Source organism: Lissotriton helveticus, chromosome 1_1 (genome assembly GCF_964261635.1).
Source record: "Lissotriton helveticus chromosome 1_1, aLisHel1.1, whole genome shotgun sequence".
Classification (NCBI taxonomy): Eukaryota; Metazoa; Chordata; class Amphibia; order Caudata; family Salamandridae; genus Lissotriton; species Lissotriton helveticus.
Genome location: NC_136057.1, coordinates 1,730,043,700 through 1,730,070,771, shown reverse-complemented (window position 1 = coordinate 1,730,070,771; position 27,072 = coordinate 1,730,043,700). Strand labels below are relative to the sequence as shown.

The 27,072-nt window shown below is 45.5% G+C and overlaps 1 protein-coding gene across 2 annotated transcripts in view; it reads right to left on the bottom strand.

The window, feature by feature from the left end:
- Positions 1-5,437: 5,437 nt before the first annotated feature.
- RDH5 (retinol dehydrogenase 5) overlaps positions 5,438-27,072 on the bottom strand; it is a 140,413-nt gene continuing 118,778 nt past the window's right edge. For both annotated transcript variants that reach the window (XM_078689182.1, XM_078689181.1), the window contains exons 3-5: positions 23,616-23,874; positions 18,494-18,657; positions 5,438-5,982 (exon numbers count right to left, since the gene is read on the bottom strand). In XM_078689182.1, coding sequence (XP_078545308.1) covers positions 5,759-5,982; positions 18,494-18,657; positions 23,616-23,874 — 647 coding nt within the window. In that variant the 3' untranslated portion in view covers positions 5,438-5,758. The remainder of the gene's footprint in view (positions 5,983-18,493; positions 18,658-23,615; positions 23,875-27,072) is intronic.

Genomic DNA, 27,072 nt, shown 5'->3' with positions numbered 1-27,072 from the left:
CCAAGCGTAATATCGCTCAACTATGGGGGGCGACTCAGCCGCCTACTATTGGAAAATGGATGGAAGATCTGGACTGGTGTATGTTTAGAGAGCGGGCGGTGTATGTGGACAGGGGGAGACCCAAGAAATGGGGCAAATTTGGGGGCCCTGGAATGTATATAGGGGTGATATCTGCGCCCCTCCTGCCGTACCGGATGACCCGTTATTGTCGGAAGATCCCTGAACCCAAATGTTGACATCTTTGTTGTATTTCTCTGTTTCGGAGGACTTACCTATTTGTAATACTTGCTACGATGCAACCCAGTGTTTTATTGTATGTGTTTATGATTTACTTTGTGTGCATTAATAAAAAGAATTTAAAAAAAATGGATTCCCTTGATTTAATAGGGGTGCTTTTAAAGTTCCTCTCGGGTCTGAGCAAGGTCATTTTTAACATTTATAGAAGATCGGTACCAGCTAGCAATGATTCACCAATGGTAGCACTCTTGGAAACCCTTAATGAATCCCAGCAGAAGCACACCAAGATTATAGTTGTTGGTGATTTTATTGTCACCTTTGAACCCTCTGCCTGTATAAATGAATTGATTGAGCATGAGGATGAACAATGGAATATACCTATATTCAGGCCTGTCTTAACATCATTATAGGCCCCCGGGCAAAGCAGTGCACTGTCCCCTGCCTACACAACCACTCACAGGCATTAAAAATGTTTAACGGAAAATTAGTGTTAAATTCAGGTCTGTATGTGGCCCCTATACTCATGAGGCCCATGGGCAACTGCCCAGTGTGCCATTGCGTAAAGACGGCACTGCCTATATTTTGTGGCTCAACATTTGACATTTTTCCAATGAAGTATTCCAGTTAGCCTTGGTTGTGGTGGGTAGGGGACTTAGGGCCATATGTAGGTGGCCAAATACCGGTCGGTAACAGCCGATTTCGGCCGTTACCGACCGGTATTTGTAGTTTCAGATGTAGGGGGCCAGAAAATTACCTATTCTGTAAATGTACCGAATCGGTAAATTTACAGAATCTGTAAATTACCGAATCGGTAAATGTACAGAATCGGTAATATGGGATGTAGGTGGCACTGGAAACAGTGCCACAGGCCCTTAGGAATTCGTTATTTACCATGAAATACTATTGCATGGTAAATAACAAATTCCTGTGTACATGCACATCTGTGCATGTACACCTGTGCCATGTGGCACACAAACATGACCTAAGGGCATGTATGTGTGTCACATGGCACACAAGCCAGAATCAGGGGTGCAACAGGGTGTCAAAGTGACACCCTGTCCCCCTTGACAATTCGGTAAATTTACCGAATCGATATTTACCGATTCGGTAATTGCCATTGATTCCTATGGGCCTCAAGGCCCAGAGGAATCAGTGGCAATTACCGAATCTGTAAATACCGATTCGGTAATTACCGAATCATAACGATTCGGTAATTGATACCGAATAATTACCTACATGGCATTTACCGATTTGTAAATACCGAATCGGTAAAATTCGGTATTTACGATTCGGTAAATGCCATTTATCTACATATGGCCCTTAGAGCCTGCAATGGGTGAACCCGTTCTGACCTAGAGGCAGCACCGATGCTAAGGAGAAACATTGGCTATGTCCTTGTTGATTTGCACTTATGAGGATATGACCATTGATAATCACACTGAATGGGATCACAAGTCCTTGATCACTACTTTCGAGGGAGTTCCCTTTGATAGACCCGCCGCCTTGAACAAAACCGAAGTGCCTCTTCCGCTGTTAGCCAACAATTATCGCCAAGTTTCTTGGCCTCAAGTTTTGTCTAACCTGAAACTGATGGCGGAACTTTAGCATTAGTTTGTTGAATACACTGCCAATTTTGTTGGGTGCCTTGAAGAAGATTTCCCATAATGGAGATTTGTGCTAAGCTATTCCCCAAATTGTAGGAATTGCTTTATAAAAAGGTTTCTCACGATCCACATCCTTGTGTCAAAGCAAAGCCTTGGTACAATCATGAATTCGGTGAGACCAAAAGAGTTCTGCACTAGGCTATTGGATCGCTTTCTCTCCCAGAAATCAGAAAGGCTAGATACCAATACAAACAGATATTAGAGAAGGCGATGAGAGCCTGGGAAGATAAAGCATGGCAAGATCTAGTACATGCAGCCACATCAAGTAACAATAAAGCATTTTGGCAGGGACTGTCTCATTGAAGCCCTACAAACCTTTTGCAAGGTTTCACTATATCCAACCTGATAAATGGGTTTCTCATTTTACCTCTCTGTTCTCTAAGGCTGATACTGCTCATTCAATCCCAGTGTCATGTGATTTGGCCTCACTCAGCGTTGTTACGTCTCATTTAAGCAGTCAGGTGATTTTCAGTCGCTCCGATGCCAGAAGAGCTACAGACCGTCTTAAGTTGGCAACGGCCCTGGGCCCTGACAAGATCTCTGGTGATCTCTTCAAACACGAGCCACTAGTCTGGTCTAGCTATATGAACATTCTGAACAATGCTGTTGCAGCTGGCAATGAAATTCCTGACAACTGGAAGGGGGCGGAGATCAGTCAACCAATCAGCATTTGTAGAGCGCAGCACTCTCACCCCAGGGCTTATCTGGGCTCTGGGGTGCGAGGTCTCAGTCGAAAAGCCAGGTCTTGAGGAAAGGGTGCTAAGAGGGAAGAAACGAGTAGAAAAAGGCAAAACAGAAGGCAGAAAAATGAGAGAGTAAAAAAGGCAAAAGAGAGGGCAGAAAAATTAGCAGAAAATGTAAAACAGTGCAAACAAACGAGAAGAAAAGGCCAAACAGAGGGCAGAAAAAAGGCAAAAGTGAGGGCATAAAAGGCAAAACAGAGGCCAGAAAAATTAGCAGAAAAGGCAAAACAGTTGGCAGAAAAACTAGCAGAAAAGGTGCAACAGAGCAAGGAATGAGCAGAGGAGGCACAAACAGAGAGCAGCAGGTAGAAAGGCAGCAGATGGTGGTGGACTGAGGGCAGGCTGGACAGGAGAACTGTTGCTGTGGGAGCTGGCATGAGGACCTGCTCAATGGGGTCATGCTGCAGCCTTCATTAAGTAGGTCCTGGGGGGAAGGAGGGGCAGAGTGTGTGATATGAGGAGGGAAACAGCGGGAGGAGGGAAATGGCTGGAAGAGGGAAGAAACAAGCAGAGAAAAATGAGCAGAAGAGGCAAACTGGAGCAGAAGAAGGCAAAACAGAGTGCAGAAACACAAGCAGAAAAGACAAAACACAGCAGAAAAGGCAAAACACAGCAGAAGATGGCAGAACAAGGGGCAGAAAAAGAAGCAGAAAAAGGCAAAACAAAGTGCAGAAAAATGATAAGAAAAAGCAAAACAGAGCAAGGCTTGATCAAAGGAGGCACACATAGAGAGCAGCAGGTAGACAGGTAGCAGAGAGTGGCAGCCTATGGGCAAGCTGGACAGGAGAACTGTTGCAGGGGGAGCTAGGATGATGGTGGCGATCCTTCCAACTATCACCCCATCAGCCTTATTGACAAGCTACAGAAGATCTTTGCCAGGCAGGCACTTGATAAACTATTAGACTAGATGAATGAACACCAGATAATGTCTACCTTCGTGATAAAGCTAGAACTATTGTTCGGGTGTTCTGGTTTGCCACTTTGTATTGGTAATACGTCTGATTAAATAAACAAAATCTATGTATAGCGTTTGTTGACTTCCTAGCAGCCTTCTACCTTGTCCCTCAGGACAAGCTAAATGGAAAACATTTACATAGTCAGTAGTTATCTCAGAATATCAGGGCAGGAGGTGTGGAGGAGGTGAGAGGTCCTGTCTAAAGATGTTGTAGGATGAAGCGCCTCAGATGGACTTTTATGAACATTGAAATAATGGACTGGAACTTTTGTGGAAATGTTTGTCCAAGATTGGGGAACAGTGAAGCAGATGTAGTTTAGAAAGACAGGACAGATGGTCTTAAGGCTCAGGAAAATAGCAAGAAGATAATCAGATCATGGGGCACAAAGTTGGTGCCACAGAATCGAGCATAATTCTAGCTAGATCATACTCAAGACTGCTAGGAGTCGCTCTGTGTTCCTCTTCATATAGTTGTTTCATGCTGAACTGATGGTGTCCCTCAAAGATATGAGGGTGCTTGTAGTAAATTTGCATGTATAGTACTGGCTTTACATCACAAGATTGGGATAGGGCGTCCTTGGGTCGGATGGCCGGTATGAGTCTGGTTCAATACCACAAAAGCAGAAGTGGGTACCCTTGGGTCGGATGGCCAGTATGAGACTGGTTTGATATCACAAGAGCAGAAGGAGGTACCCTTGGGTCGGACGGACAGTATGAGACTGGTTTGATATCACAAGAGCAGAAGGAGGTACCCTTGGGTCGGACGGCCAATATGAGACTGGTTTGATATCACAAGAGCAGAAGTGGGTACCCTTGGGTCGGATGGCCAATATGAGACTGGTTTGATATCACAAGAGCAGAAGTGGGTACCCTTGGGTCGGATGGCCAGTATGAGACTGGTTTGATATCACAAGAGCAGAAGGAGGTACCCTTGGGTCGGACGGACAGTATGAGACTGGTTTGATATCACAAGAGCAGAAGGAGGTACCCTTGGGTCGGACGGCCAATATGAGACTGGTTTGATATCACAAGAGCAGAAGTGGGTACCCTTGGGTCGGATGGCCAATATGAGACTGGTTTGATATCACAAGAGCAGAAGTGGGTACCCTTGGGTCGGATGGCCAGTATGAGACTGATTTGATATCACAAGAGCAGAAGTGGGTACCCTTGGGTCGGATGGCCAATATGAGACTGGTTTGATATCACAAGAGCAGAAGGAGGTACTCTTGGGTCGGACGGCCAGTATGAGACTGATTTGATATCACAAGAGCAGAAGTGGGTACCCTTGGGTCGGATGGCCAATATGAGACTGGTTTGATATCACAAGAGCAGAAGGAGGTACCCTTGGGTCGGACGGCCAATATGAGACTGGTTTGATATCACAAGTGCAGAAGTGGGTACCCTTGGGTCAGATGGCCGGTATGAGACTGGTTTCATATCATCAAAGCTGAAAAGCGTACCCTTGGGTTCGGACTAGTTCAATATCACATAGGCAGAGGAGTTCATCCTTGGGTCACATGGCCATTATGAAATGCGTTCGATATCACACAGGGGAAGTGCGTTTATATATTAAACTAGTCTACTGCAAAGGGAGGGGTCTGGTGTGTGGTCGTGCGGTCAGCAGGAAGGTATGCAACAGGTCCCATATCACAGTGTCACACAGAGGCAAGAGGTTAAACTCCATTGGCTGGCATTGGACTAGCTCATTATAATGCAAGGGACCCTGAGTGTGTCTATTGTTGACATTATACATACATATTATTTTCAGTGGGGTGTCATCATCTCATACAGTACCCCACCCCTTGTAAGGAGCTGGACAAGCCACTCATTAAAAGAAATATTATCATCAAATAATCTTTATTTATCATCAGGTTAAAAAAGAAAGAACAAAATTTGAGCTACTGAAATACTTTATCTAGAAAACGTAATGTACAAATAAGAGCGGAGGATCCTGCTGCTGGCTCTTGTCTGGACCTAGGGCTGGTCCCTGGGGTCCTCTGGTTCGAAGCTGCATCCAGGGATTTGTCTGCTTCTCAGCAGGCCCCGGTGGCCACTCCGCTGTCCTGCAGGGTCCTCCGGCTCTCAGCTGCATCCACAGGGCACTTGGCGCTTCACTACACCCCATGGGACCTACAACTGGCCTTTGGGGGCCCAGGCTCTTAGCGGGCCCGATGTGATGGTTTAGGCAGGACGAAGGCCAGCACGGCATCAATGATGAAGGCAGGCAGGTAGGACCCTGGGATCCAGACCAGCTTGGCATCCCAGCCGGGGCTGTAGCGGGTTCGCGGGTGCAGAGCCTCCAGGGCGTGTTCGATGCACTTGGGCACCTTGGAGATGTCTGGGTCACAGATGAAGGTCATGATGGTTCGCTGCACCCGCAGATCTAGGGAAGGAAGAATGATTATATTAATACATTGTTGCTTCATAGAGCACTAGCTGCCACAGTCTTACTGCTGCATGATTCTGTAACTAGCAGGTGTTACTACTGCCACTCACTAATTTTGGAATTGGTAATTGCATTTATAAAGCACTTAGTACCCCTGACGAGGCCTCAAATCACTTTGTCAGCAAGTATTACGCTACTACAGAACCCAAAAAGGATTAGTGGTAAATTAGTATACGGATATATTAAATTAGCTAAACTAAACTGCTATGATGGAGCAACAGTGGGGAACAAAAACAGCTTCTCACTGTTGCTACTTTATAAAGGAATTCCAGGCTGATCTGAGGGCCTGCCGGTGCAGTGCTGGGTCTCAGCTCCAGTGTAGAGCAGAGAGCACAGCTTTGGGGGGAAAGGGGGAAGGTTGAAGGAAGGCACAGAGTTTTGCAATTGGTGACAGGAAGCTATTTTTTCACATTTGTTACAGGAAGCAGAGGCCATGTTATGTATGGGTTCTCCTTGACTCTGCCCCTATTTAATAGTTAAAAGCTGAGGCAAATGATTTTAGCGCGCCATACATAATACAAAACTGTAGACGTTCTTCCCCTCAGAGTTGTGAGTGACATCATAGACCACTCAAGATTAGTTTTCTTTGTCTATTTGATGTCACTCAGAACATAAAAATAAATAAAACTAATTTCGTTGCACACACTGCATCACCAAATGCGATGCAGAGTGTGCAACAAAATTCGTTTTTATTTATTTTTATGTTTACTTGCCTTTTAAAGTCCGTAATCCATACATTACTACCACCCACCCTGCCCCTCCCCACGTCACCGCCCGGCTGGTACTCCCACTACCGGCCGCTGCTGATGCCAGCTATAACAGTTTGCTACACAGTAGCACAGTAAGGATCTAAACCTCCCAGCCAAAGACTTTGCCAGCGTGCAGATTTAAAATATTTTTGGAATTCACAAAGCTTTCCTGAAGTACACCCTGAAAGCTGCGTCAGTGGCAGGTTTCCAGTCGCACTGCAAGAAGCCATTTTGTAAATTCCTGTTTCTGTCAATGTTGAGGAATTTCCTCCTGTATAATTTACATTTTGTTGTCAAATTTGCCTAAAGCAATGCTTTGTTTATTTTTGTCTCCACAGGGACACTATTTTTCCTCTTGAAAAAGGCTATTCTCCTGCACCACCACCAATTTTTGAGGAGTCCCATTTATACCCTGGAAATGTCAGGATTACATTGTCCACCATTTGCAGGATGGAATAAGGCCCAAGAGGAGTTTGAGAATACCCCCACCCTCTTGTGTTAACATGAGACCTAAACGTTTAGCAAAAGTCCACCAGGGAACACCCATTCTGCACCACTTCAGTAGCGTAACATTAACCCCTGCAGCCCACACGGTGTAGGTGACCCCTCCCGAGCTCCAGCGGGCCCCCTCTGGCACTGTGCATGGGCAGCGGGCCCCTGGCCTGAGATATCCTGACTGGGTCCGGAGCGTGGGGGGTCTCCATGCACATTGCTTGGGGCCCCTCAACTTTTTTTGCACCACTGCACCGCTTGAGTGGAATTTCATGCTGAGCAATATATTCCTGTATAAAGGGGTCATGCTGCAAATGAATAAATGGATTTACAAGTGCAAGGTTGGCTTTTGTGAATACCTTGCACGTGTAAATCCAACCATTTTCACATGTAAGTCTCGCACGTGAAGAGATGTTTCAAGGCATGACAATGTGGGCAAAACCCCAGGCATCTTCTAAGCCTGTGTATACCCTAAATCTCTACAGTTGAGTGGTCTCACACTGTGGTCACTGGGGTATATTAGACCCACCCCTTCCCTCAAAGACTTTGTTTTCTGATTTTCTTTCTTCTCACACATCCCTGAAGCCAAACCCTGCAGTCTCTTGCCACAGCTGGTAAGGGGGCCCATTCCATGTGTTTATCTCTGGGCCAGTCCCACTTTGCATGCTGGGATTGCCAAAACCATTCTTATAATGTAAACAACAGAAGCTACGTGTACCAGAATGCAAAGTGCTTTTGACTAAAACCCAGAAATGGTTGGAGGTGACGTATGAAAAGAGGGCACTTGACAGCCATGCACTTTTCTCTTTCACAAATAGGTTATCATTTTGTTTACATATTGTAGTTGACACAAATGATCTACTAATATTAGAAGCCTCAGGAGAGACCTGGGATTAAACAAGCATGTGTAATGCAAGATCTGCGACTTGTGAGGAGAGCTCTACTTAATGCCACGGATCAAGGTCTGAAATGGGTCTCGCTTGTAAGATGACATCAGTTGACCATCTGAAAAGCTGTTAATTTAACCCTTCCCTAACCCTTTGCAAGCACATTATCTGCCTCTCACTCAGGCATTGGATCGTGGGCCTTGTGCACGCTTCTGCTCCCTCGGGGTTAGGTGCTGTGACTATCACTGCTAGTACCAGGGAATGGGAGCTTGATTCAGAGGTCAGACACCACCCCAGCAGCTGCGGTGAGCCTTGTGTGTTCGTCAGTAAGAAGCACCTGACAGCGTGTCTGGCTCCCAACAGTAAGATTTTAGTCAGATTGTGACATCTCTGGTCTTGCAGACTTACTCTCTGCTGGACAGACTTGCGGAAGGCTGATCTTCTGGCTCAGTATGCCATCCTCTACACCCGTCTCTCTCCCTGCCAGACTAAAGACAAACGCGATCAAATCGAAACGAGTGGCACATCAGCAGAGAAATCAGCAGGCAGACTTGGTTCATCTGAGAAGGAAGACTTGCAAAAAATGCCACAATACTACTACAGGATGCGGAACTCATGTGGCATGTTCAGTTGCACTTCAGCTATCATAGTTGAGAGTGGCTGTGTTATGTTTCGCACCTTTAACCAGTCCCAAGCAAGGTTTTTCTTTCGCTGGCATCACTTTGTGCTATGGGTCAAAATCCTAATGGGAAAAGTCAAACTTCAAGTTCAAAGCACCCCCTCAGGCAGTTCTTCTGTCCAGCTTGTCCGCAGTCTGCTACCTTCTGCTGCCTGTCTACCTGCTGCCCTCTGTCTGTGCCTGCTCTGCTCGTTTCTTGCTCTGTTTTGCCTTTTCTGCTCATTTTTATGCAGTCTGTTTTGCATTTTCTGCTCGTTTTTCTGACCTGTGTTTTGCCTTTTCTGCTCGTTTTTCTGCCCTCTGTTTTGCATTTCTGCAAATTTTTCTGCCCTCTATTTTGCCCTCTCTTCCTTTGTTTTGACTTTCTGCTCGTGTTTCTGCCCTCTGTTTGGCCTTTCCTGCTAGTTTTTCTGTCCTCTGTTTTGTCCTCTTCTACTCAGTTTTGCCTTTTCTTCTGCCCACTGTTTTGCCTTTTCTGCTAGTTTTTCTGCCGTTTTGCATTTTCTGCTCGTTTCTTCCCTCTTCCTGCTGTTTACTCAAGACCTGGCTTTTCAGCAGAGACCTTGCACTCCAGCACAATGATACCCTAAGGGGCGACAGTGCTGCATTCTACAAATGCTGATTGATTGGTTAACAAAGTTGTAATTTACACCAAAGCAATGCAGAATCTAGAGGCCTTCGATGAAAGATACAGTGCGCATGATTTTACTAGGAGGGTGAAGATGGTTTGTGGAAATGTTAGCCTGAGGGAAGTCCTGCAAAGTCTGCACTACAATCAGTTTATCTCATAGGATAATCCCTGCTGCCACTAAGGCAAGTCCTCTACTATGTGGAGGTGTTACACTAGGACGGGAAAATCCTGCTACTGGTGGATACATTGTCACTGCTTTGGGTCATCGACTACGTTTGTAAACCAATGTCACACATAGAGTTACAGCTGAGACTGTAAAATGTCACTTATTCGCACACTGAAAACAAAGAAGTGTCACAAATAAGCAGAATGGAAACGTAAGCAGCAATTTGAGAGGCTTGCGCTTTAGGAACCACAATTTGCCATGCTGTCTTTCTGATGTCTTTTATGCACTCTTGAGCCTGTATGCACTCTTAAGCCCTGCACACTAAAATCAACAAAAATTCAGTTCAGCTCTAGAATGCGTTCCATGGAAAAACACAGCTGGGCCTCATTTATGAGGCCTTGCGTGCGCTTCCGATGCGTCACTTTTTGTGACGCATCGGCGGCGTAAAACATGCCTCCTGATGCGCACTATTTACAAAGTGACGCATCTAAGCAGATGCGTCACTTTGTAAACCCCTGCACTACATTATACCTGCGTCAGGTATAATGTATGCAGAGGGGGCGTTCACCCGCAAAAAGCCTCGTAATAGTGACGCAGTGATATCTATGAGACTTCACTGCGTCACTTTTAGGACGCTGTTGCGTCAAAATCTTGCGCCTGCCTCACAGCAGGCGTAAGACTGACGCAAGCCCTTTCACATGGGGCTTTCCCCATGTGAAAGGAAGCATTGCTGGAGTTGCGTCACTTTTGTGACACACTTTTGTGACACACTCCAGCAATGCCTCACTTTTGCACCTACAGATACATCAGAAATACTGACGTATCTGTAACTCCTTGCGACATGATGCGTCATATTATAAATATGACGCATTAATCATGTCGCAGGGAGAGCGCAGTGAAAAGTGACGCATCGCTGTATTCACGCAGCGATGCGTCACTTTTCATAAATGAGGCCCAGCTAAGTCTAACGTCATTACCGCAAAGAGAGAAGCTTTGTCTGCCTAGGCTACAATATAGTATACTGCAGTACCTCACAAGAGACCTGTAGTTTGGCACATCAGCCACTAGATGGCAGTCGGAGCCAACCTGTGGTGACCATGAGAAGGGACTTTTGCTTGTGTTGCCTCTTAGACCTTGAGTGCAGTGATGAAAACAGTTCAGAAAAATGTTTTTCCATTCAGTGTGGATCCATGCGTTTTCCGTGATAATTAGCAATTTTTAGATTAGTAATTGATGTTTAATTTCGACCTCCTCCCTTTTTTTATTGTAATAATCTCACGAAATCTTAGTTTAAATCTCGACTTCTTTTTATTTCTGTCCCGCCCACCTCCTCTTCCCTTAACTCTACCCTTTCCATTTATTTGCAATCCTTCGCTCTTATTCCTAACCATAATTTGTACCCTAACTCTATCATATTTATATAAATTTCAGTTTTTTTTACTGGAATATGTCTTTTCTGACTTTCTTACTACCCACGATTTTATATATCGTATATTCATTTAGAAATGGTGCCATCTTCAGCAGGGACACGATCCTTAGGCCTGCAAAAGGTCCAGATCGGAAAAAAGAAATGCAAGCCAGGGTCATTGAAAGAACCCTGGTCTTGAGGCCAGGCATGGAGGAATCAGGTGGCACAGACCATGCGAGCTATTAGTTAATGCCAGGACTGGGCTGTTGGAGTCAGGTAATCACAGAATAGTCGTGCCCATTCACAAATGAGTACGCAAGTAGTACAACGGGAGTACTCTTTTTCATACTCTGCCGCTGAACCGTACAACTCTCTATTAGTAGAGCTTATTGATACCAACGCTAGTATAGGGTGAGAAATCTCCAGACATATGAGCCATTTGTAGCCTGAAGATATTTTTCCTGGGAGGGCCAGTATTGAAGGTTTATTTAAGGATATTGAACTCCCGAACTTTAGTGAATATCAGAAGAGGGTGTTATCAGCTGAGATAACAGAAGAAGAGATTAGACAGCAGTTCAGGAAAATGGCCAGAGGGAAGGCCACAGGGCCTGATGGCCTCCCAACCGAGATTTATCAGTGCCTCTTGGAGGAAGTAATACCAGCATTAAAGGAGCGGTTTAATATAATTTTAAAAGACGGAGAAGATCCACCGTCAAGTTGGGCAGAGGCAACAGTAACGCTAATCTTGAAACCGAATAAGGACCCTATGTTGGCTGATTCATAGAGGCCCATTTCCTTATTTAATACCGACTACAAAGTCTTTGCTGGGATACTGGCCGCTAGGATAGCCAAGGTTATTAAGTGTATTACACACAATGACCAGAAAGGCTTTATTCCAGGGAGGCAGCTTAATGAATTAACCTTCTTACTGCTTGGAGTAGTAGACCTGGCGGAAACGTATAAATTACCTGTGACGGTCATGGCAGTAGGTGCTACCAGGGCTTTTGACCAGGTTCATTGGCCATACCTCTGGGAGGTCTTAAAGAGATTTGCATTTCCTGGTAAGTTAGGTAAGGCTGTTCAACTTTTGTATCGTCTGCCCAGAGCAAGGGTGCTTGTAAATGGTGAGCTGACAGATTGGTTTAACATTTTGCGTGGAACTAGGCAGGGATGTCCCCTGGCTCCCCTTCTGTTCGAAATGTATATCGAACCATTAGCAATATGGATTAGAAAGGATACTGCCATTGCCACTTTTACATACAGAAATTTCGAGATTAAGTTAGCTCTTTATGCTGATGACCTCCTCCTTGATACTCGGAACCCACAGGTGTCTATCCCCTTGTTAATGGCCAAAGCGGAAGTATTAGTGAAAATTTCAGAATACAAGGTTAATACAAGTAAGACTATAATTATGGAAAGGAACAAACCTAAGCAACAGCCGCTGGTGAAATCAAGCATGCACTATCTGGGCATCACAATAACTCAGAAATTGGTGAATTGGTAAAAGATTAGCCAGGAAGTTGAGATAGTGTTGGTGAGGTGGGCAAATCTGCCTCTTAATTTATATGGTAGTGTGAATCTTATTAAGATGGTGATTTACCCAAAATAACATTTTTGTTTAACACTATCCCATTATTATTTGACAAAAGGGAGATAGCGAAGCTTCAGGGAAGGCTGGGCAGCTTTATTTGGGCCTCTAAGGGCTCTCGTATATCGTGGAAGAAATTAAGGAGGAGACTGGAGAAGGGCGGGCTGGCTCATGTAGATTTGTTGATATAGGGACATGCTTTTTTCTTTAAGAATTGTCGGATGCTTTTAGGTAAAGTGGACATCTCAGCGGTAGGAATTCTATTTGGAGCAATGCTTGGCGAACTGAGGGAGGGCCAAGACCAATTCCTGTTTAAGTTTGGGGACCCTAAATTCTTTAAAAAAGTAGGTTGAAGATTTTATTGGGAGCTCTGAAAGTATGGGTTTTAATTCGCAAGAAGTTAGGAATTCCTTACTATGCGTCTAGGGCCCCGATTTGGGAATCCCCTGGGTGTTTGGATGATTCTCTTAGCCTTCCCTTAAGATATGCGGGAATATCTTGCTGGGGAGATTTGAAGGTGGGTATTGAGTTGGCTGATTGGGAAACCTTGAAGGCAATTACAGGGGGTCTACTTACCAGGTTCAAATATTATCAGCTTTCTTCATGGTGGAGGTGCCAAGAATAGAATGAAGAGGAGGAGGATTATTGGTTAGACCAAGCAGTAAGAACTGGCGCAGTTAAAAAGGAGGTAGCTTTGTGGTATAATACCTTGATCCAGGCAGAAGATGATATAGATAGTGACATACAGAGGCTCTGGGGAGGGGTTTTGCCAAATGTAAATCTGCTGGAAACCTGGAAAGTCTTCTTTACTCTACTTAGGGAAATCGTCAAACCTGCCTATTTGAAACGCAACCATCTCTTCACTGCGTATAGGGTATACTGGTCTCCAGCAAAGTTAGAAAAACTCGCAGGGATACATTAAAAAATGCCCAAAATGTAGAAACACTGCTGCAGATGATTTGCACGTTTTTAACATGTCCGTATATTGAAAAAGTTTGATCTGAGGTGTGTGAATTTCTTACTGAAATTATTGGTTATTTAGTGAGGATAAGCTCAGCCTTGGTGTTTTTTGGAGTCTGGCAAAACAATGATATTGTGATCAGTAGGTTGGGCGCAAGATTCATTTTTTATGTAATTTTTTTAGGGAGACGAGAGAATTTATAAATTGTGGAAGTCGGATTCTCCACCTCTTTAGCTGGAATGTAAAAAAAGCGTTATATATGTAAGCAAACAGGACCTGTTGTGTGATACTAGCAGTCGAGAGAAAGTAAAGGCTTAGCTGGTGGATTAGTCTCAAAAGTTTCGAGGTCCAATGCTTAAGCCAATGTGTAGCTCTCGGTCCTGTTTCCTTCCGTGCTTCGGGCATTCCAGGGAAGGGTGGAAGTGGAAACGGCTGTTCTCTCTTGTGTGGAACAACTCTAACCTGGCCTGGATCACGAGTGAAGGAAGGGAGTATTGCCAACAAGTCAACTGGGAGAATGAGGACAAAAAAATGAAAGAATACCTTTGAAGTACTGATTTACTTACTCCAAAATACCTTTCTGAATACACCCAGTTGCACTTGCATCTGTATTCTATGGACAGGTTCTGCCAGACTTGTTGGGTGCCCACCTTAATTCATGAAGTGAACTATATGGTTTCCAGTACTAAGCTCTCAAATGACAACCTAATGCATTGTGGGAGTTGTAGTTTTGACTTGTTACTGTTGAATACACTACATAGCATGTTAACAACCCTGAACTGAAATGAGTGTTTGTGGTGGCAAGGAGTGAAGTTAGCACCCCATGTATGAACCAACGAGTTGCTTTGCTCAGAGCTCTCATGGTTCCCAGGTCCATGCTTGAGCACCTCAACTAGTCCACATTTTCTCTCTTCATTATAGGACTTGCAGTACTTAATTAAAAGTGGTTAAATAATGCTTCTTGTACCACAGTATAACTGGTACTTGCAGTTCTGAATTATTAATGGTCAGTGTTTAGATTAGGAAAATGTACTCCTGGAAACCACAAATAGCGGGGTTTAGCAATGGCTTGGAGTCCAGAGGGCTGGAGTCTTGGAAGGCCAAAGTGATGATGAAGTGTCACGAGTAAGAGGAGGTGTAATGGCAGGGACCCTGTGGTCTGCCATATATATAGATTATTTCACAAACTCCGCCCCAATGGAAATTGACAGAGACATGTTAGTGAACTGTTGTGACCTTTCTCAATTGTTCATAAATACTTTTACAGTTCTTTAGAGACTCAAAGGACCAGCTGCTGGTATCAATGCTTAACCATCAAGTCTCAGTATATACTACTGGTGGGATAGCTCAGGTGGTTCATGTACTTGCTCGAGAGATCTGTCTGTAGTCTCTGGTCTGATTGAGTGATCCATCAAATATACATTTAAATAGTTAATGTGCCAGCTAGGGAGAACTCCGTGTAGCACGTGGGTCATAGCTGTATATCCTACGTAATACAGAACAGTGGATTTATGTGTGTTGCACAGATCCTAGTGTAACTTACAGGTCACAAGTTAAGGCACAAAGGAGTCCTGAGTGGTGAAGTAGTGAGGTAAATGTTTTTTGTTACACACCAGCTATGAACAACTGCATGTAACCTGCAAGGCATACGTTTGAACACCTCCATGTGTGAAGTCAGTGTTTCGTTAGTCTAACGTCGATAAAACAGGGTCTATTTGTTAGCAATAGACACTTATTGTGTGCTTTATAAAGTTATAAGTGTATTTACACACACACTCCTACAGAACATGTAGGCCTATGTATGTAATACACGCACAGAGCCTGTGAAGGAAATTAAAAAAACTTTTAAGAACATCCTCTGTTTATCTCTTAGCAGCTTGGGAAACGACAGATAAGGTAACAGCAAGACGATTATTTATTTATGGGCTCTGCTACCCAGCCCCCAACTGCTCCCTGTCAGACAGGACACGCCACAGACAGAAAGGCCTGCTGATTGTCTGTGTAGTGACGCAATAGCTTCCCAGCTCTTGCTCTTCCTGAAACAGTCCAACATGGCCGCTGCCCAGCCAGCTGCTGCTCCAGGGCACACAGCGAGAGGTGCTACTGAATGTACTTGTGTGTGGCAAACTGCACCGGGACACTGGACGAAGGATCTGGTCTGGGTCAGGCCCAGTTCCTGGTACAAGGGCTGATGCCTGAACCTTACTCTGGCTCATTCTTAATCTATTCCAGTACTGGTAACAGTTCAACAAGACTACATATCCCAGAATGCAAAGAAAAAACCTGGAACAGATGAGCTACTCATGCATGGACCTGGCAACCCCGAAGGCTCTGCTTGGCAGTATAAATTCCTTCTGCATGCCTACCAGCAGCTTCTACTTGCCATTTTCCTTGCCTGCTGGGTCTACTCTGTTGCATAATCCTGTTTTCTTGTTTTATACCAGCTGGCTTTAGGCTCATGTTCTCATGGTGTGGTAAGCTTGTACGCACCTTTTATTTATTTATAATTACTTTTTTGTTGCGTTTAGATGGCTCTTTCAAGTTACACCAGATTCCGTCTCTCGCCTCTGTGCTCGGGGAAGCCCGTCTGAAATGTATTCACCGGATTCCTGGTTTAGGCTCCACGTTCAGGCTGGGCTCAAGCGCCATTTAGCGTAGTCTTTGTTTCCATCAGAAGGTATCAAGCTTTGCTTGATAATATCTTCTGACATGGTATTCCTGCATTTTCCTGAATCCCTGCTACACACTTAGGGGCAGATTTACAAGGAACTGATGCATCTGCACAGATGTGTCAGTTTCCTTGCGACAGCGCCGAATGTCCTTGCGCCACTATAGATGCGCTGTATTTACAATACAGTGCTCCATGGCGCAATGTTTAACAGATGCGTCAGAAATTCTGATGCATCTGTTGGCGCAAAAGTGACGCAATGCTGGAGTTGCTCATGAAAGTGACGCAACTCCAGCAATGCACCACAATAGATGGGCGAGTCCCATTCAAAAAGCACGGCGTCATTCCTTACGCCTGTTCTGAGCAGGCGGTGGCATATTGATGCAGTAAAGGTGTAGAGTGGTGCAGTGTAATCTTGTAGATTTCACTGCGTCAGTTCTACATGGCTTTTTGCGTGTGAACGCCCACCCTGCATACATTACAAGTGAAGCAGGTATAATGTGACGCAGGGCTTTACAAAGTGATGGATCTCCCTAGTTGCAATACGTTGTAAATGGGCTGCAACATTTACGTCACGGCTGCGTCACAAAAGCGAGGCAACGGCGGCACAAAAGTCACTCAAGGGGCTTGTAAATCTGCCCCCAAGGCTGTTAGTAGCTGCAGCACCTGTGATTCACTGCTTAATTTGAGCCGTTGGTTTCCGGTGCTCGGCACCAGCACTGAATTGTTAACACCGGCCCTTTTGACAGTCTACCACAAGGTGACTTTGTCTGTCTGTGTTAGAGATGTGCGCAACCACGGTTGTTTATTAAATAAATATGCATTAGAATGACTAATACCTGCTACCCAAGCCATTCTTATAGCTTTGGGGGCAAGGACTAGTATAAATTGTCATACTTCTAGGAGTGAAATGGCAGTAGTTGTGCTCCAAACAAGGGCCCTGGCACTTACTGTATTTACAAATTAAGCACTGTAGGGTGGGGGAGGAGAAGAGTCTTGGGGGACGGCCTGAAGAGTCCTGGGAGGAGGGGGGATGAGGAGCCACAGGCAGTTGTGGGGGACATAGGAGACATGGGGGGAGGCGACTGGGAGCAGCAGAAGGAGAGGGCCACAGGAGGGAGAGGAGTGACAAAGTGCAGTGGCGCATTAGAGGCAGGAGTGAGGTCCAGAGGACCTTCAGAGTGTTTTGGGGCACCCTGACTCTTGTGAAGGGGCATCTGTGCGCTTTCAAGGCCTGCCACAGAGGAAGTTAACACCTCTGATTCCTGATTGCCTTTTGCTCACCCACCGTTTACTGGTTCAAACCCAGTTAAGAGAGTATCTGCCTCTTTTTTTTCAAATCCAATTTTCCCAACCAAAAGTGCTGATTTCACAATTTTGTTGCAATTCACAAAAGTGTGATATTCTGTGTGTTTATTAGTGTAGCTGATTTAAATAACGTGTTATTGGGCCATGTTTCATTTCACTGCCGTGGCATAAACGCATTCATTGCAAGTGATAATATAGACTTTGTGCTCATGGATAAGCCGAGATTAATGAAGCTGTAAGTAGTATAATAATAAACACGTTAATTGCCGGAATAGCAGGAATATTTTGCATTTCGTTACTTCCCATTCTCCTCCTCTAGCTGCAAGAAAACTACAGGCATAAGACAGAGCCCGACCTTTACAAGTGGATGCTGCTCGACGCCCTGTAAGTGCAACTTTCCATGTAGTAATACAACCTCCTCGCTATAACTAGGCTGTAAATTAAAGCCCATGGTACAAACCTTATTAATGTTCCCTTCTTCTGTTTTCATACTGGCATGTCGTGTTCTCCTCCTTGCCAGGCTTCTACCTTGCCTGGGATTACACATTCCCTTCTACTGAAGTGACTTACTCATGGATTGCACCAACTAATCCCAACACAGGCAAATTTAGTCCCCTATCAGTCCTCCTGTGCATATAACAGTATAATCCTATATGTGTTCACTCACACTAAAGTCCCTCTCTCATGCATGGAAATATTCCTTCACTAATCCCAGCTGAACATTTCTTAAGATGGTCTAGAAAGATGAAGCCAGTCTAGCCTTCTGATAGGCTGAATGCTCCTCGATCACCCTTCTTGAATTAAGCGCTTATATCAGTGCATCCACAGTAGGGCAACATGTGATGGTGCAGCAGGAGGGAGAGAGACAGAATGTTCAAAGAGTGAATCATTTTTTCTTTGCCTGGACGTACAGTTTTGGAAGAATTTATCTCCGTAGGTCCGCCTGGAATCAGGATCCATCTGGTTCCAGAGCTTCTGCAGAGCTTCCTCAATGGTGTCCAGGCTGGTGACCGCAGTCTTAAAGAACCCCGGTTCAATGATGCACACCTTCACTCCGAAGTGGTACATGTCCCGCCTGCAACAAAGATGAAGGACAGACATGGTGAGCGATGGAGCCTGCTTCAGATTTGATGCGCTGGTCAGCATCTACGTGGTGAAATGCCATTGGGACTGTTGGGGGCACCTGCTACCATGCTCTTAAATAAGGATACATAGAAAAACAGTTGTCTATAGGTCATTTTCCCACATATTGGGACCACTTTGAGCTTTTGCTGTCATACACCTTATACTTTCTCAGTAAAACTGTTGGTTTGTTGGACAACATAAACATCAAAACTGTGCAAGACTGATTCTATGCGCACTATAAGGAAATGTTGGCCTTATTCTTGCTAGCTGACAGTGCACCATCTGTATCCCTAGCCTGGCAAAGGAACAGGTGGAATGTGCAACCGCAGGACATGAAACGCTGACTCCCCCGTGGTAACAGATGTAGAACCCTTTCATTTTACAACTCGTGCATGCCCAAAGAGATACACAAGAAATACACAATCTGGCATTTCAATATTTATTGAAGCAATATAATTCTTGTGTAAAACAAGTGCGCTGCACTTATTAATAAAAGCTAACATAACATAGTAATCAGCATCATGAGAACAGTAAATAATATAAACAGTTCAACCACTGTGTGGGTGCATAGATTATATTTTGAGCTCTTACCTTGCGCTACCTATCCTTGAGTGTCTAGGGTGAGTGAATATGCCAGAATCCCTATTGGGTGATTTAACTCCCCTGTTACCTGTGAATAAGTATCATTAGGGAACCCGTCTTGGTGGACTGCTGGACAGTATCCCTCTCAGGAAGTAAACAGGAATCAGCCGGGCTGGAATGCCGGCATGAGGGTGGCCTCACCAGTGTCAGCGAAATGCTCATCTATCTGACATTGGAGCGATGTTGTTTATATAATAAACTTCACTCATTTAATCATGCCAAAGCCCCAGTCAGGCCGCTATTGTTGATTCTCTTGTGATAGCTCTGTCGCCGAGTGGACAATAACAAAAGCAACATTTCCTGCAGTGAACTTAACCCTTCTACAGAATATTCAAGGCACCTCGACAATGTGCCTACGAAGAAGTGTAAATATAAGCAAAGACATTATCCTGTACAGACATGCAAGCAAGTGTGAGTTAACTGTCAACATTGTAGGAAAGGTGTCAACCCTAAAATATGGCAAACACAAGGAGATGTTGGACGGAGCGCTGAAACTTTTCAGACACTCACCCCTAGTCACATATATGGGTTGAATCCATCATCATTCTTTAGCTCACTTCGCCCCCTCAGTTCAGACCCAGCTATATGCAAATCAGTCTTGACCCTGTGCCTCATGGGAACAGTTCAGCCCGAACTACCAAGACATGACTTCCCTGAACCGGAAACTTGCATCCTGGGACTGGTTTCAGGGTAACACCCATCATCAGCAAGGCTAGGTGAATCCAGTGGCAAAGTGAGCAAGGGACCCACATCTGGGCATACCCTTCCAACTTAGGGTGAACAAAGCAAGCACAGCTGATGAGGGGTGAAACCCTGGAACTGGTCCTAGGATGCTTGTTTCCAGTCCAGGGAGGACCTGGCTTGGCAGTTCGGGCTGGACTGTTCCCATGAAGCACAGGGTCAGGACTGATTTGCATATGGCCAGGTCTAAACTGGGGTGACATGGTGAGCAAAATAATGATGGATTTAACCTAGATCTCTTGTCTGGGGGTTAATGTTTTGATTGTTTCCACATTAAGTCCATCAACTGTGTGTCTTTTGCTTTCTTTCCCTAAGTGCGCCGGGTATTTCCAGACGTGGGTACCAGGCTCACTGTGCCACTGGATCCAAGCTATCCTGGCCGATAAGGGGTGAAACCCCGAAACCGTCTAAGGCTGCTTGTTTCCGGTCCAGGGAAGTCCTGGCTTGGCAGTTATGGCTGGCCTATTCCATGAGGCACAGGGTCAAGACTGATTTGCATATGACGAGGTCTAAACTGGGATGGCATAGTTAGCAAAATAATGATGGATTTACCCCAGATCTCTTGACTGGGGTGAATTTTTTTATTTGTTCTGCATTCCGTGCATCAACTGTTTGTCTTTTGCTTTCTAACTCTAAAATAGGAGCATGTAAGATGGTGTTCAAGGAGCCAGTTGGTCAATTGGAACCAGCTCGTAATCCCAGAGGAAAGGGTGGGCCTTTCCACCCTTGGCATTACAATGCACGGTTTCTGGCATGGTTTTCATGCCAGCCTGTCCGACATGGAAACCATGTCGCAAAGCATGTTTGGGGGCCCACAGCAGGGTTGCATTATGTGCGCAGCCTCCAACTGGGGGCTTGATCCCTGCAGCCCTTGGCAGGCACCTTGATGTCCCTGCCACGGGGTGCAGGGATCAATAGCACCTCCCATTTCCCTATGGGAGCATGAATTACAGTCGGTTTACGCAGTAATGCATGCTACCATAGGAAAATGCAGGAACTGCAACCGAAGAGTGTTCAGTCGCATCATAATGGGGCAGTCGGGAACACTGACCAGAGGGCGGTCAGTCCCAGGATCAAGACAGTGTTGGGAGAACTTAAGTCCGCCCGACATCATAATTAGCCCCTTAATTTGAAAAGTCTAATACACTAAATCCAAAATTATCTGTACACTGTTGGGGCGGAGTCACATGTTCACTAGTAGCTGGTAGAGTAACATAATCATATGTAGTGATGAGCCGTCTCTACTGGGTACCATGACCTGTGTGGGTGAAGTCACAAATGGACCATAACTCTGGCATTCCACTACCCTATGGGGATATAGTCTGAAGATACCAGGTCACTTGTCGATGCAGGGGTCACCTGTGTAGGCAGTTACCTGTAGAGGTGGAGTCTTCAGTAGATGTGTGGTTACTAGTAGTGGTGGGGTCACCAGTATAGGTGGGGTCACCAGTAGAGGCGGGGTCACCTGTAGAGTTATGGTCGTCTGTAGAGCGAGGGTCACCTGTAGAGGTGAAGTCACTGATAAAAGCAGCATTATTTGCAGAGGTTGGATCATCTGTAAAGTTAGGTTCGTCTGAAGGAACGTGGCCATTTATAGAGATAGAGTCACTTGTTGAGGCTGGTTCACCGCAGAGGTGGATTCACTTGTAGTAATGTAGTCCCATGTAGGAGCAGAGATATAGGCAGATGGAGCCACTTGTAGTGAGCAGGGTCCTGTACTCACCTGTTGTGAATGGAGTCATCGGTGTAGGCAGAGTCAATCTCAGTGGCGATCCACATGTAAGGATTAGGTTTGACCCATGACCATCAAAAATGGTCTACTGCAAAAACAACAGCCTGATGGAAACAATGCTTAAATTAATCTCACCCACTTTGCAATCACTCAGGCTGCATTCCAGACCATCATTTTTCACTCGCTGTACTACTGGAGCCATAGACCTGTAATGCAGGAATCAGTCTTGGCCCTCCTCCAATAGGAACAGTCCAGCTAGATCTCCCAAGCCAGGTCTTTTCTAGAAGGGAACAGAAGCATCTCTTGCCTGATTTCGACCTACTTGGGTATTGACAGCAAGTTATATATTGAGTGTCATGGCACAGTAAGCAGCAGACCCAGATCTGGGCACTGGGTATCTACTACACCAAAGGGCTCACGCTGCACCCTACTGATGAGACCCAAATAGGCCGAAACTGATGTGAGGTTGTTTGTGTCCCCTTCTAGCGGGAGCATCACGTGTCAGTATAGCAGGGTTTGTACTGAATTCCATTAGGGTGGGTCTCTTTCTTGAGTGAATTGGTGGGTGAAAAATGCAAGAATGGAATGCGCACCCTAGAGATTGCTTGTGGCTCAGATTCCATTTATCACATTCTTGTTTGTTGCAGCTGATGCCCTAAGTGTGATCAGTACAAACAGATGTGGGTCCTGTGCTCACTGTGCCATCTGACTCCAAATGTGGACAAATCTGCTCTGGGGTTGCACGTGTTCCCTTTTAGAGGAGGCATTAGGTCACCTTTGGGGTTGCTGTCATATGTAGCGGCTGGGTCACCCAAAGATGAAGGTTCACCTGAGTGGTCAGAGGTTTCCAGTAGGCAGGGCTTTAAGCGGTCCGGGGCAAGCTGATGCTCAGCACAGGCAGTTCTAAAAATCAGGTGCTGACACTGGTCCTGTCGGGCTCTCCATTATTGCCCTCACCCTCCGAAAAATAAATCTTAACTTGGCAGCAGGGCTCGAGTCGGGGTACCACGCGGGTGGACGGTGTCCCCACACTAATTTTACATCCCCCCTGACTAATAGCTGGACTTCACTCTTTGGCCTCTCTGGGACGAGGAGCTCGGCACCTTTTGTGACATCACTTCCTGTTGTGACGTCACTTCCGGTGACAGCGTCCCCCCACTTCTTTTTTTAGGACTTGTGCCCTGCTTGGCAGCAGTACTACCCTTCACTGCCATTGATGTATCTTTAAAGGGACTCGTTACATTTCAGAAATGAAGCATCTGAACTATTTTATACAAAGATGCCATTGTTGTTGCTTATTTGTCTTATGAATCTAACAGCCATTGACAAAGCCAATAGTCCTGGCTTGCTGTAGGTGTAATGTTACTTGTTGCATTGTATATCTGATGCAAAGACAGAAGCAGCAAAATACCAGACGGGCGGAGCATAATGCTAAGCGGAGATTTCTAACTTACGTGTTTCAAGCTACGCCCTTCAATATATCGCCCACGCCCCTTTGAGAGAACCCCAGTTTTTTTCATCCCACTTAAAGCCCAGCCAGTAGGTGCAAAGGCATGTCACTATCAGTGTGCAGACACACTTTTAGTGAGTGGAGACCAGCTGGTGGAACACAAGCATGTACTTGGCAGAGCCACACAATCACAGCCATTGCTGAGGACAGCTGGAGTTGGTGAAGTGCCGCACTTATCTGTAACGGGTGACCTCGTCTTTTGGGAGTAAAGTCACCTTCACTGGCCGGGTCACCTGCAGAGGACAAAGATTCACCCATGTTTTCAGAGACGCTCTGCCCTTACCGGAGACTGTCCGAGAAGGCCTCCACGGCGTACTTCGACACGCAGTACCCGCCCCCATTAGCCGATATTCGGCCAAGGACACTGGCCATGTTCACCACACGCCCTGTGGCCCTCTTGATTAGGGGAAGGAAATTTAGGGTGACCTCGATCGTCCCAAATGTGTTGACCTCCATAACCTTTCGGTAGTCCTGGACTGTCATCCATTCGGTTGGTCCAATGGGATTCGCCACGCCTGCATTATTAACCAATGCGTAAAGGCCTGGAAAAAACAAAAGTGCTAATTATAAAGTATGCATATGTGAGCAGTAATATTAAAAGTAGTGAATTTTTGGTTACTTTTTAATACCAACATACACATTCATTAAAATATGTAAGATTTACAGACCAAAAATGTTTCTGACGTTCCATTTTCACAACATAGTGTACTTTTCAGATTAAAATCTTATGCAAATATTCTATTATTATTATACAAATCATAATTTTAGATTAAAACAAAATGTTCTAATGTTTTTATGAGGTGCTTAGACCTCAGAAAGAAGTGAAAAATAGTGAAATAACATTAGGTAAGTTTAAAGTGGAACCAGTAATACTGGTTCATAAAAGATATAATGGGAAATAAGCAGCGGCAGCCTGCACGGATCGGAGTTAGGGGCGCGGGGTAGGGGCGTGAGGGAGAGGATACAGGAGAAGCGGGTATTAAAAAATAAAATAAAAACGTACCTTCTCACTGCTTCCTCGCCACGTCTCTCCTCCATAATCCTCCCTCACTGTCCTGAACAGGAAGCACAACCAGACTCCCAGTCAGCCAATCACAACGCTGCCTTAGCAGCATTGTGATTGGTCTGAGCGCCGTGTTGGGCGCTCAGATGCTGACTAGGAGCCTGGGCATGTTCTCCACACAGGCTGTAATGTACCCTGCATGGAGATAATGCAAAGTACGCAAGAATGGCCGGCCTGAGAGGGCAGGCCAAGCAGTCATTGGCACTTAGGAGGGTGCGACCACTCCTCCCCTGCCACCGCCCCCTCACGCAAAGCTGCGGAAGTAGGAGAAAATAAATTGATAATAACACAAGTTATTATCATTTTATTTTCCCTTTATGTCACTGCTAAAAAGCAGTGGGGCGACACTGGAAATAAGTGATTTTTTTAGAAATATTAAAAATCTTAGGACCCATGGAACATAAAAGTTAAAGATCCAGGCTGCCAGGAAGGGAATGCAAGGTGAACTCGTGCTTAAGCAGCCCTCGTGGTCTGCGTTTTTGGGGCAGACACCCTTTTTATGTAATGCGGGAATGTTATCTATAGGACGGACATTATCCCACAGGATGTGCGGCGCTCTACAGGAAATTTCTAAAGCTGATATCTGTTCACCATGTAGGTTGCATGCAGTTTAGTAGTCTTCATATTTTGGAGTGGAAACCATCGTCGACATTGATTATGGTAGTGTCTATACATTAATGTTGAGTGGTGTAAATATCATTTACATTCCTAGACAGAGGATGGAACAATCCAGAGCAGAGGTCCCTGTGTTGGTGTGCACCCTAAAGAAAGGGAGAGCTGTTGCATAGCCAGTGTGTCATGGGCCCTTATGCCAGGGGGGGATTAGGCCCACTGAGCGCTCTTCGAACTGTGAAATACAGCAAAATCAGGGTTCCCTCGGCTCCTCAGACCTTTGGGCCCTGGTGCAACTGCACCTGCTGCACCAATGGAAGCTACTCCTTTGAGGGAGAGGCGAGATGGTATCAATGAGGGGAAGGAAAGGGAACACATACTTGGTGTCACAGGTATCATGAGGAGCACGCCGATGAGCTGGGAGAAGGAAGGGCTCACTGGCGCCAGTCATGCGTGGAGGGTATGAGGGGAGGGAAGTGTGAGGAGAGACCTAGGGTGCATATTTAGTCAGAAACCAGGAATGGAATACAAATCGGTTACTGAGATTCATGAAAAAGAAGCCATCCTTAACAAGGCAGCAAGATGTGGGAAGAGGTTCAGGATGTGTTAAACTGTGAATGTCAGGCGGGCTTAGAAATTGGTAGAGGAGGAGGCCTACCAGTGCACTGGGGTGGAGGTTCAGTCACAGTGCCCGAGGCCTTGCAAGGGACAGGGAACCAGCGGTGCAGGGGTGACATCCAGTGGACGTTCACAGTAAGACACTGGTTGAAATTCTCCAGGGAGCAAACAAACACCTTTGCGGCAATGGCCATAGTGGCCAGACCGTGCATGCATGGCTGTGGGCGTCAAGGGTCTGGGCAATGACTAAACAGTGCCCCCTGGTGTAGAGGTACAGAATGGCACTCATTTGACTTCTAGAGGGAGCGGGCAAACACTATCAACAGTGACATGTAGTGGCCAGTCATGCATTCACTTGGCACTGTGTGTAGAAGACTCCAGACAGAAATTGGTTAAGTTCCTGAGTGAGAACATGTCCAGTCATCAGTTACCAATCACAGTGGGGGCATTAGATGGGATCTCACAGGAAGGAGGTAGACACCACCAAAGCAGTGACATACAATCATCAATACGCCAGAGCATGGCATTCACTAAAGGCCTTCGAGGGCGCAGTCACTGGTGTAGCAGCAATAGATTTGCCAGTCAAGGCATCAAATTAACTGATGTTCAGAAGAGACCAGGCGTGTACTGGTGCAACAGTGCCATCCAGTGGCAAGCTATTGAATGGCATTGCCTGAGGTCAAGAAAGAAGCAGACAGACACCAAACAGGAATTACATCACATGGTGACAAACACATTATCTAAGATGCTGCAGCAGGCTCTAGACCAGCACTGAGACCTAGTGGCCAGCCCAGCACTGCATTGGCTGAAGGGAGAATAAAGTCAAGCACATATGCAATAGTGGCCGAGTAGCCTTGGAATATGATCTTGACTGAGGCCGGTAGAGAGAAGAAACCAATGTAGTAGTAACCACATCAGTGTTGAGAACCTGGAGGCAGCTGACAGATAGCGCTTCAGTAGAGATTAGGCAAGGGTGACATTTTAATTACGGTGGCGTAATTAGTGTCATTTTGGGAACTTCAGGTTATGCCTGCAACGCAAAATTCCTCAAATTGGGCCATTATTCCAGTTGCGTAATTACAACAGCATTCACAGTAAAAAAAATATTCCAAAGGACTGTTGTTTGTGGCAGCTGTGTTTTTAGCACCATGTTGTTAGTGCAAAATGCGTCCATGTTTCAAAAATTGATGCAAGGGCGCATTTTGTTTTAAAATATGGCACTAAAGGATGGATTCATATTTTGAATACCTACTCTTAATTTTGCCTAATTTTCCCAACATTTTGCTGTAGAAGTGCAGCAGTGACACCTGGAATCCAGTCATAACATGGCATGGAAAAAGGTCCTGGAGTGAGCAAACGCTGGTTTTGCTATGACACCAGGGGGGACATGTACAAGGAAGTGGTGGAGAGAGGCGTTAGCCTTCCTGGCTTAATGCCTCTCTCCGCT